The sequence below is a fragment of the Hibiscus syriacus genome, unplaced genomic scaffold, assembly GCF_006381635.1.
Source record: "Hibiscus syriacus cultivar Baekdansim isolate YM2019G1 unplaced genomic scaffold, ASM638163v2 tig00111842_pilon, whole genome shotgun sequence".
NCBI classification, from domain to species: Eukaryota; Viridiplantae; Streptophyta; class Magnoliopsida; order Malvales; family Malvaceae; genus Hibiscus; species Hibiscus syriacus.
The window spans coordinates 364121-376214 of NW_024063197.1; the positions used below are offsets into that span (position 1 = coordinate 364121).

Consider the following 12094-nt stretch of genomic DNA (forward strand, 5'->3'; position numbering starts at 1 on the left):
TTATTTAATCGAAAAAACAATTAAGAAATAAAAACCCGATTTCTGACAGATTAACGGATTTGAAATAAGTTGAGGCATGTAGCTATAAAGTTTTCTTAAGACGATTTGACCACACCTATAGTGCTTGAGATCATTGGTCGTCTGTCTCCCAAGATACAACAATTATATGATCAACTACAGTTACACTTCTGCCGAGATCATAAACTATTTTTTGCATTCATTTATGACAAAAAAAACTAGAGAAGAAGTAAAGAATTCTTTTGAATTGTTTTTTGAGTTATAATAAGTCGTGTTTAACTTTACAGATTTATACGGTATTTATAAGGATTTCAAATAGTAAACTATTGGAAATTTTTGACCTATTGAAGCATTTAATAAAAGGGAATCACTAACCATAACAAACAATTTCAAAAATTATTGTATGAATTAAAAGAACTCTAAAATTGAATTTTAAAAAGACATGCTCTATTGAGGAAATATTTTAAATTTGGGTTAAAATATGCGCAAGCCCGTGGAGAGCTTGACCGGTTCAGACATTCGTGTTACTTACATCGTGCATGTCTGCACATTTACAAACCAACAATTGGTTTCACATTTTTCTCGACAAAATTTAGATCAATTTTTTGTACTTCAATTTTGGAAAATAATATACTAAGTTGAATTAATTAAATTTTTATTAAGTTAAAGTGATTACAAAGTAATATATGTTCTAAATACATACTCTCAATCATTTAACAATGAGCGCTCAATCAACCATGTTGCAGTTGTTGGTGCTCGAATTCGGGACCTTTAGAAATAACAACTATTCCTTTAACAATTGAGGTAATTTGGTTATTGTTGAATTAAATTTTTAGAAGATAAAAAATCAACTCAATTGCTAATTATATGTTATATAAATGATAAACTTTAAAGTGTATTTGGAAAGTCATTAAAAATTGAATTTATTAAGTGAATTCAATGGATTAAAGAGTGTTGTTTCTATCTTAAGATTTTAGGTTCGAGTAGTTGTGCTTTTAGAGTATGTGCATTATCAATAATTAAAAATATTATAGATATATATTATTTTATAATCATCTTATATTATTTAAAAAGAAATAAAAAAATCATTAAAATTTAGATACGAGTATAATTACTTGTAACTACAGTCTACATATATATTGACATATTTAGGTAATCACTGTAAGTGGTTGTTCATTCAATTGAATATAATTAGTGATAAAATGAAGTGTAGTGTGAATAAGTTAAAACTTTCGATATAAATATAAATCAGATTTAAAATGATTTAAAATTTTCTCAAATAACCTATAATAAATACTAAACTAAAAGGAAATAAACAAAAGAAAGAAGGAAAGTTGAATACGAGTATGGATTTTACCTACATATGAATATGGGTAGGGTTGAATTTTCTATCGACTCAACGTGATTTAATATAAATATATTTTTTATTCGAAATTGAATTTGAATTTAAAGTGGATTTATTCAATTCGAAATTTAATTTATATTTTGAGGTAAAATATGTATCTGACTCAATTTTGATATAAATATATATTAAAAATTATTTTTTATTTAATAAAATATAGATCTACTTGAAAAAAATATAGAACAATATTATTATATTTATCTCAAAATATATAATATATAATTATATCATTTTTTTTAGTATAATCGTATATTTTTCATCTTAAACTCAAATATAACACAATCGAAACTCATAAATTTAAAACCTTAATCCGACTTAAATCTAATTTTAAAAAGCTCTAACTCAGTTAAATCAAATCAAAACTAAGGAAGATTAGGTCGAAATTCGTGAAGTTGGAGTGTTCTTCTCATCCATACTTTTACCTAGGTAGGAGGAGAAATATTGGGAAATGCAAAAATGATTGACCAAACGCTAAGCTCTACATCCCGAGGCGTTGCTACACTCGAGGCCGCTGTAGAATTGACCCATCCCCATTTTCACAAGTTTTTGAACCCTCACGTGCGACTGCGATTCCTCTTTGACCTAGGCCCTCGTGCCATCCATTTTTCGAATCGTATTCCTTTCACTTTTAACTATTTACTTCATTGTTTGTAAACGTCTAAATTCTCATATATGAATTTAATAGTACAAAAAAATAGTGTAATTAAATTAACTAAGATCATAAATACAATAAAAATTTCTTATTAAATGTTTAATACTTTTGAAAAATTCCCTCCTCTTATTCCTTATTTTTCATTATTTATTTTACCAAAAAATGTGTATATTTTTCAAACGCTAGTTATAATTTTATGAATAGGCACGTGTTTGAAATTTTCCTCATTCTTGTCATATTGGTCTTGATAAGATCGAACGACTCTTTTTCTTTGGGAAAAAAAAGTGCAATTACACGTGCATAATACTGAAGTTCCATGTGAACTTTTTGAAAAAGTTTCATTCAAAGTATGTTACGAATATGGAGTGATTCAAGATGCGATGAGAACCTCTCGTTTTGTGGCGTTCATAATCTTTCTTCTTTTACAAATAAATTAAATTACCATAATCTAGAAGACATAAATCGCCAAATGTGCGAGAAAAGAGCTTCCAATCTCACAATATGATGTTAAGTTCAATTATTTTTTTAAACCACATATTAATCAATAAATTCAATTTGAAGAGTATAGAGATTTGCTCCTAATCCCGTGATTTTTCTTATTTTAATTATATAATTTATGATTATTTAGCAGGTGTGTTCTGGTTAAACCTAAGATGCATTACATGATAAATTCAATGTTTTTGACCAAATAAAGTATGATGCCGATGAATTCCCGGTCGTTTCCAACCAATCAGAATTTAGAGGAAATCATGGGTAAAGCCGTAGATCATGATAGTGATTAATTTAATCATTTTTATTAAAGAACCATTAAATCCTAATCATGCATAATTTAAATTTAATCAAACATATAATCCACTCTCTCTCTTGAGTGGATTCTCCATTATAAAATCCGATCCCACTTTCTCTTTTGTCTATGACACACTAGTTTTTAGCTCCTTTCCCATTAATTTTTCATTTCTGATCATATTTTCTTTCTATGGTAAACCTCAACTCTCACAAAAATTAAACAAACCTTTTTTTTTTTTTTTGCTGTTTTTTCCTAAATAATTTTACGTCATTTCCTCTGTCCTTCACTCTCAAAAATTGATCTTATCGGAAAAGGAAATGAAAAGGCAAGTTGAAATGCTCGAGACGCTGAAGTACCTCATCGGCTCAACAGGAGCCAGCGGCTTCGGCTCTAAGTCCACCGCCGAGGAAGTTACCGAGACTTACCACCCTGGCCTCCGCTCTATTACCGCCATCATCACAGGTACTTGAAGAATCGACCACCGCGTGCGGCAAACATTCCTTTCTTTTGGGTTTTGGGTGTTGATTGTGAGTGGTTGAACTGAAACAGGTGCGACGTCGGGGATCGGAGCCGAGACGGCTAGAGTTTTGGCCAAGCGAGGAGCGAGGTTGGTGCTTCCGGCTCGGAACCTTAAAGCTGCTGAGGAAGATAAGGCTATGATTATTTCCGAGTTTCCCGAGTCAAAGATCGTCGTCATGGCTCTTGATCTTAGTTCACTCAATTCCGTTCGAAATTTTGTATGGGAGTTCGAGTCTCTTAACTTGCCTCTGAATCTCCTCATGTAAACTCCTAAACTTACTTTCCTGAATTTCTACTTCATTTTCTAATTACAGACCTAAAAAGTTGAAGATTAAGCTTGAATGAAACAAATTATCTCTCTTTTATCGAATTGAAAGGCAAGTTTTTGTGATCGGTATATCAGAAACAACGCCGGTAAGTTCGCGCATGAACATGCAATCTCTGAGGATGGAATCGAGACGACATTTGCGACTAATTATCTTGGTAAGTATTATGCCAACTCTTTTTTTTCTTAGCATTAAGAACGTGCACACAACCTACAGAATATAGATACAGTAGAATTTAGAAAATAATAATCCCTTTTATCAAGATCATTTGATTGGTGTTTTTTTTTATCTTGGACTAGCATTTCTTTTACCAAGCAGGGCTAAAAGTTTGTGTTACAAATTTAGGCCATTTTTTGTTGACGAAACTGCTGCTAGGCACGATGATAAAAACGGCGAAACAAACTGGGGTTCAAGGAAGAATAGTGAACGTTTCGTCAAGTATTCATGGGTGGTTTTCTGGCGATATGATCCGATATATAGGCCAGATTTCGAGAAGCAAAAGGTGAGTAAATGATTGTTAAGAAGATTGGCTTGTATTGGATTTGACATTTTTTGTATGGATTTTTAATTCATGTGTCTGGTTTTTGTCTGGCTGCCTGTTATCAGTCAATATGATGCAACACGTGCTTATGCTCTCTCGAAGCTCGCTAACGTTCTGCACACCAAGGAGCTTGCCCAGAGACTGAAGGTCATCATCCTTTCATTATATAATTTTTCTCATAAAAAAGCGAAATTTTGTTTTTTTCTTTTATATTTTTCCTCAAATTCTGAACCCTCAATAATCAGCAAGTGGATGCCAACGTCACTGTGAACTGTGTTCATCCAGGGATTGTTAGAACCCGTCTCACCAGGGAACGTGAAGGCTTCATCACAGGTATATACATTGCTTCTTATTTTATGGTTTCGAGTTTCAACTCTCGATCGTGATAAAATCTATAATATTTTTGGTTTCTATATGAACCTGCAGATCTGGTTTTCTTTTTAGCTTCCAAGCTCCTCAAGACCATCCCTCAGGTAAACTAATATACATCTAAAGTAGAGCTTTTAATTAATGAAGTTGATTTGGGTGATTTTAATGTGCAATGAGGCTTCCATTTGTCGATGTTTTCAGGCAGCTGCCACTACTTGTTACGTAGCAACGCATCCAAGACTCGTAAATATAAGCGGTAAATACTTTGCAGACTGCAACGAGGCATCGACGACGAAACTCGGATCGAACTTGAACGAAGGTGTGAAGCTATGGGCTGCTTCTGAAATCATGGTTTCCAGACGTGCCAAGGCAGTTTTTGATCCGCTTAATGCCTTCTATGACCATGATATGTAACAAGGAAAAAAAAAGTAGAAATTAGAAATTAACAGATACAGCAAGAGATTTGAATGATCTTAGTTGTAATATATATAGCATATGTATACACACATCACTTAAAAGACAACTAGATATACAAGTTATGTACCTTAAATTACAAGAATGTTGGTTTGGTACATGTTAGGAAGCTTACATGGTACTTGAAAAAGAAAAGGGTTTTGTACTTATTAAACTGTTTCTATATCTAAATTATTAATACTATTATATATACATGTGTAAAAATAGATGAGTGAGATTATTTTTTTGAATATCTACTTATTTATATTATTAATCTTATTGTTAGTCTCAGTTGTTTATTTTTATTCATATAAAAATATATATATATATTTTTAAAAAAATTAACGATATAAATGAATCCGGCCTATATATATTTCCCCCGTACCCCATTCTAGAGCTTTCCTGTTTTTTTTCTTCTTTTAGATGGATTATAAAGAAAGGGATCCGATGATAATTCCAAATTGATTACGGAGGATGATTATATTAATGAGTTAATGGGTTTTGATTGGGATTCTGAAAGTAGTTGAAAACCCTAATGAGGATTAATATTAATATAAATAAATATAGATCGTACAAGTTCAAGGGTTTCTTTACGAAGAATATGTAATAAAGAAAAATGAAAGAGAGAGAGAATAAGTGGGCATAAGAACATGGGGAGGGTTTGAGGATCATGTGGTGGTTGATGTATGAATAGTATATATGGGGTCATGCTATGGGGCCTACTAACTTGCGCCAGGGGATTCGGTGGTGCATGAGAGGGAACATCATGCCTCGAGGGCTAAGGAGTAGAAATTGTTAACACAAAAATGTAAATATTTTTTAGTAAATTAAACCAAAGATCATTTAACTATAGATTAATTTTATTCTAACTATCAATCTTTAATTTTATCATTTAAGCTACTTAAATATTTAAATGTTATTAATCAAATCAATTGTTATTAATATTTGATGGGAAAATTGATGTAGCTATTAAAAATTAGTATAATTACATATTTGGCCCTTATTGTTAAACCTATTTTGATATAAAAATTAAGAACAAATGTTTTTGGACTTGATTGAATTTGTTCAAAGTTTTTAAAAATAATTCAATGTCTATTTAACAATAATTTGAACACAAAAACAATTTTCTAGCAAAGCAGTATTGATAATGTTTTTACTGTATCGATACCGCTTGAACAATATCGATATTGTTCTTGCAGTATCGATACTCATATGACAGTACCGATATTGTATGTTGTTTTCACAGGTGTTCAGGTTCTAGTAGACATTTTTGGTATTGATACTTAATTAAAGGAGTATCGATACTACTTTATATAGTAGTATTGATACTTAATTAAAGGAGTATTGATAATACTTTATATAGTACTATTGATACTATGACCTCAGTATCAATATTGTTGTAGCCCAACGGTCTTTAACGGCTAGTTTATTTAAAATTTATTATGGAAGTACCGATACTCCTATCCCTAGTATCAATACTCCTTAGTCTGGACAATTTTATTTTTACAACAATTATGTCTCCAACGGCTCCAAAACATCCCAATGTCTAGAAATGGTCACAAACACATCCCAACATATAAAAATAAGTTGAGGACAATGGAAGAAAGTTACAACACCTATCCAAGCAATCCACATTAAGATAAAAGCTCTTTCAATCTTATTTTTCCTTTTCTATAGTAAATAAAGTGTTTTTAGTGAGCTTAAATTGCAAACACCTACCTTGTAGAGATTTTCTTGTTTACACAATTGTTATCTTTTGTTAACGGGTTTGTTTTTATCTTAACTATTGAAAAGATAGGGAATTTATAAAGATTACTCTTGAGCCTAGAAAAAGAAAGAACAAATTAGTAAATTTGTTGGAAATCCTTAGTGAGGAGTTAAGGTAATGGATGTAGACTTCATTGAAGAAGTTGAACCATTATAAATCTTTGTGCAAATCTTTCCTATCATCCCTCATTAATTCTTAAATTTTAAAAAAGGCAATTCACTCCCTCTTGGTCACTTTTTCGATTAAGTCATAGAGCCTCAAATCTCAGCACTTAATACTTACACATTCAATCGACTCGGATCTAATTTTAATTTAATTTAATAAATTAAAACCTTGAGATCAGGAGTCCAATACATGCCCTAAATCATCATAGACTCTATTTCATTCCCTTTGTGAACTTAAACATTACCCATTTTGTAGTATGTCTCTTTTGACATGTATACTATATTGGGAGATATATGTCAAAATCATAAATTTAAAATGATTGTACACTCCATCATTGCTAAAGGCCAATAAAATACATACCTCCGGTATCACCAAAAGACCCAGGTCTTACATAAATCCGTACATGAACTCTGTGCATGCCACATGTATTTGACACCCGACTTAATGTCCAATGGTAATTAACTAACATAAGTAAACTTACTTATAACTTAAGTCACATTGTGAAAGATACTACTATCATATACTTGATAACAAAGATTAAGAAGTAACATATTCGAGCCTTAAACTCCATAATTAATTAATATTATACGTCAAACTTTATTTCACAACTTACTATATCAGAAACAACTTGTTTACATTCAAATACATCATATGCATAATTTCATACCAATTCATTGTTGGTAAAACTTTGCAGGTGCCATAAATGTCGTTAGGAGAAAATTGGTTGCCAAATTGATTGGCAAGCCAACAACCCAATTGACGGTGCATCCTTTGTTGAAAATAAGGAAAGCCAATTAAACGAATTAGTTGGTAGAAATAGAATGGGGGGGTCTTCTGCATCTATATATAGCTCACCCCACTAGGTTCTTCATCAATCCAAGTGAGAAACACAAAAGAAAAGCTTAGAGAGAAAAGCTTTAGTGAGAGAAAATTGAGAGAAATTTTTAGGGTGTAATTGGGTTGTGAGTGTTTCTTGTAAATACCTATAAATTTTATCCCTTTAGTAAAAGATCTGCAGTAGTCTGGAGACGTAGGCATAATTGGCTAAACTTCGTTATCAATTTTGTGTGTTATTATTCCGCTTTTATTTCACATTCTCATTAATCTGGTTATAGCGAAATTACTTGTTTAATTTCTCAACAACTGGTATCAAGAGCTTTTGGTGGTGAATTTTGTCAGTTTTTTCTACGAGGTTACTATTCACGTAAATAGTGAATTTCATGAATAGTAAAATTTGGTTAGCGATACGAGTTTGTTGACGGAGGTGTTCTAATACACGGTGGTTTTACAAGAATTATCAGAAATGATCCAAAAGAAGCCAGATTCGAGTGGGAGCAATGGCTGCAGACGAAATGAATGTGAAAATTGAGAAGTTCGATGGTGCGAACTTTGGCTTTTGGAAGATGCAGATTGAAGATTTTCTGTACCAGAAAAAGCTATATCAACATCTCTTAGGAAAGTAACCAGAAGACATGGAGGATTAAAATGGGGCTCTTCTCGATAGACAAGCTCTCGGAGTTATCCGACTAACGTTATCTCGTAATGTTGCTTTCAACATAACAAAGGAAAAGACCACGGCGAGTCTTATGGAGGCTCTCTCCAGTATGTATGAGAAGCCATCGGCCTCAAACAAAGTTCACTTGATGAGGTGATTATTCAATTTGCGGATGGCGAAAGGGGCATCAGTGGAGTCTAGAGGGAGAATTTCAGAAAGAAATCCAAATCGTAGCAGATCAAAACCTAGAAGGGGAAAATCAATAATGGAAAAGAAAGATTTTAACTGTTATAATTGCAGCAAGAAGGGTCACTTTAAAAGAGCTTGTCGAGCACTGAAGAAAGATATAGGCGCACAGGAATCTGCCAACGTGATAGAGGAAACAGATGATGCCATGATTCTAAACGTCAACAGTCCGATTGAATCATGGATCTTGGATTTAGGGGCAGCTTTCCACGCCACCCCATTCCAAGAAATCATGGAGAACTATGTCAATGGTGATTTTGGGAAGGTTCATCTAGCTGATGATGAAACCTTGAAGATAGTCGGAAAAGGAGACATCCGATTAAAGTTTCCAAGCTAGACCACTTGGAAGTTGAAATGATTGAGACATATTCCTGGCCTCAAAAGAAATTTGATTTCTGTATGACAGCTTGATGAAGGAGAATATTGTACAACCATTTCAGGCTGTGAGTGGAAGATTACCAAAGGAGCACTTATCATTGCTCATGGTAAGAAGACTGGTACTCTCTATGTAACCTCAAACTTGGAGAATATCATTGCAGTAGCAGATGTTGATGGAAAATCAAACCTATGGAACCAAAGGCTTGCATCTTTGAGGATTGCAAGATCTAAAGAATATAGATATTGGACTATGTGAGGATTGCATCTTTTGCAAACAAAAGAAAGTCAGTTTTGCAAAGATTGGCAAGACACCCAAGACTGAAAAGTTATAGTTGGTTCATACTGATGTATGGGGACCATCTCTAGTTCCATCTCTTGCAGGATCACTATATTATGCCACTTTCATCGATGATGCTACAATGAATGTATGGGTTTATTTTCTGAAAAAGAAATCAGAAGTCTTTGATACCTTCAAAAAAATGGAAAGCCATGGTGGAAAATGAGATTGGTTTAAAAGTCAAGCAATTGAGGTATGATAATGGAGAGAGTACAGAAATAGTATATTCAGAGAATTTTGCGCAAACAATGGGATCAATATGGAGACAACAATTCCCATGACACCACAGCAGAATGGCGTAGCAGAGCGCATGAACATAACTCTGATTGAACGTGCCAGAAGCATGAGGATATATGCCAACTTGGCCAAATCGTTATGGGCGGAAGCTATCAACACTGCAGCTTACCTAATCAACTGTGGGCCCTCAGTTCCATTGGATGGTGGAATACCAGAGGAAGTTTGGAGCAGAAAAGAAATAAACCTTTACACTTAAGAGTGTTTGGTTGTATTTCTTATATACATATAAATTCTCCTGAAAGAAGGAAACTTGATGCTAAGTCCAACAAATGTGTATTTATTGGTTATGGTGGTGATGAGTTTGGTTATCGGTTTTGGGACTATGAAAATTGAAAGATCATCAGAAGCATATATTTCATTTTCAATTAGAATGTGATGAACAAAGACATGTCAATCATAGAATCAAGTAGCTCTAATACCGAAGTTGAAACAAAGGAATTTGCTGAGTTTGAGGAGATTTCTAGAAATGATGCTTAGATCAGTCCTGAAGCAGTTCAAGAAGAACCAGACACACCAGAACTGAGATACTCCTCCAGAATTCCTAAACCAACCCAGTGTTATTCGCCTTCTTTGTACTTTTTATTGCTGACTGACAACGGTGAACCAGAGTGCTATGATAAAGCAATACAGGTGGAGGATTCAGTCAAGTGGGAGTCTTCCATGAAGATGAGATGGACTCGCTTATGTTAAATCAGATGTGGGAATTAGCTGAATTATCACCAGACAAGAAAATGCTCCATAACAAGTGGGTTTACAAGATCAAAGAAGAGCACGATGGGAGCAAACGCTGCAAAGCAAGATTGATTGTCAAAGGTTTTCAGCAAAAAGAAGGTATTGACTACAATGAAATTTTCTCTCCAGTCGTGAAGTTTTCTATAATCAGACTGGTGTTGAAAATTATAGCTGTAGAGAATCTACATCTTGAGCAGTTAGATGTAAAGAAAGTTTTCCTTCATGGTTACTTGGAGGAAGAAATCTATATGAGGCAACCAGAAGGATTCATAGAGGAAGACAAGAAAAACCTGGTATGCAGGTTGAAGAAGAGCTTGTATAGTTTAAAATAAGCTCCTAGACAGTGGTACAAGAAGTTTGATAGCTTCATGAGTAGCAGTGGTTTTACCATATGCCAAGCAGATCATTGTTGCTACATCAAGAAGTTCGACAACAGCTTCATTATTTTATTGTTGTATACTGATGACATGCTCATTGCAGGCTTAGACATGCAAGAGATTATAAACTTGAAGAAAAAATTGTTGAAGCAGTTTGCAATGAAAAATTTGGGTACTGCAAAGCAGATTCTTGGGATGAGGATTAAGAGAGACACAAAGTCGGGGAATTTGATGTTATCACAGGCTGAGTACATCAACAAAGTACTCTCCATGTTCAACATGCAATATGCTAAACCAGTAAGTACACATTTAGGTGTTCATTTTAGACTCTCCAAAGAACAGTCACCAAAGACGAAGGAAAAATGTGCACACATGGTGAAGGTGTCGTATGCCTCAGCAATTGGAAGTCTGATGTATGACATGGTTTGTATTAGACCAGATATTGCTCAAGTAATGGAATCTGTTAGCAAGTACATGAATAATCCGGGCAAGGTACACTGAGAAGCAATCAAATGGATCCTCAGATATATGCGAGGTACCACAAACAAAGCATTTTGTTTCAAAGATAGAGATACAATACTGACAGGCTATGTAGATACTGACTTAGCCGGAAATGTTAACATTAGAAGGAGCACTACAGGGTATGTCTATACTCTAGAAGGTACCGCAGTGAGTTGGTTTTTCAACTACAAAAGATAGTTGTTCTCTCCACAATTGAAACAGAATACGTCGTTGTTACGGAAGCTAGCAAGGAGATGGTTTGGCTCCAAAGTTTCTTGGAAGAGTTAGGTAAGAAACAAGAAAACAATGTCTTGTATTGCGACAATCAAAGTGCTATCCATCTAGCGAAGAATCCGTCTTTTCATTCCAGAACAAAGCACATACAATTGCGATATCATTTTATCTGGTCTCTTCTGGAAGATGAGATTTTGAAACTTGAAAAGATTAGTGGAGCTCAAAATCCGGCAGACATGTTAACAAAGACGGTGACTACTGACAAACTGAAGTTGTGTTCAGCTTCAGTTAGCATTCTAGAGTAACAAGACCAGAAATGTTGCTGCATTGATCGAGGTGTGAAGACAGATTAAAATCAGTCTTCAAGTGGGAGATTGTTGGTCAAACTTTGCAGGTTCCATAAATGGAAATAGGAGAAATTGGTTGTCAAATTGGTTGGCAAGCCAACAACCCAATTGATGGTGCATCCTTTGTTGAAAATAAAAAAAAGCCAATTA

General features: G+C 33.8%; 1 protein-coding gene across 1 annotated transcript; it reads left to right on the top strand.

Moving 5' to 3' along the window:
- The first annotated feature begins 3049 nt into the window (after window positions 1-3049).
- LOC120172101 (short-chain dehydrogenase TIC 32 A, chloroplastic-like) lies at window positions 3050-5137 on the top strand. Its single transcript, XM_039179660.1, has 8 exons — window positions 3050-3321; window positions 3409-3640; window positions 3782-3861; window positions 4050-4206; window positions 4311-4392; window positions 4491-4578; window positions 4672-4718; window positions 4816-5137. Exons 1-8 carry the CDS (start codon window positions 3177-3179, stop codon window positions 5026-5028), a joined length of 1044 nt encoding a protein of 347 aa, XP_039035591.1. The 5' UTR covers window positions 3050-3176; the 3' UTR covers window positions 5029-5137.
- Window positions 5138-12094: the final 6957 nt, after the last annotated feature.

What these genes read in the sequence shown, in the direction of transcription:
- LOC120172101 (XM_039179660.1), top strand. Translation starts at nt 3,177, where the DNA reads ATGAAAAGGCAAGTTGAAATGCTCGAGACGCTGAAGTACCTCATCGGC. An exon ending in CAGATTTCGAGAAGCAAAAG is followed by an intron (nt 4,207 to 4,310) that starts GTGAGTAAATGA and finishes GCCTGTTATCAG; the next exon opens with TCAATATGATGCAACACGTG. An exon ending in AGCTTGCCCAGAGACTGAAG is followed by an intron (nt 4,393 to 4,490) that starts GTCATCATCCTT and finishes CTCAATAATCAG; the next exon opens with CAAGTGGATGCCAACGTCAC.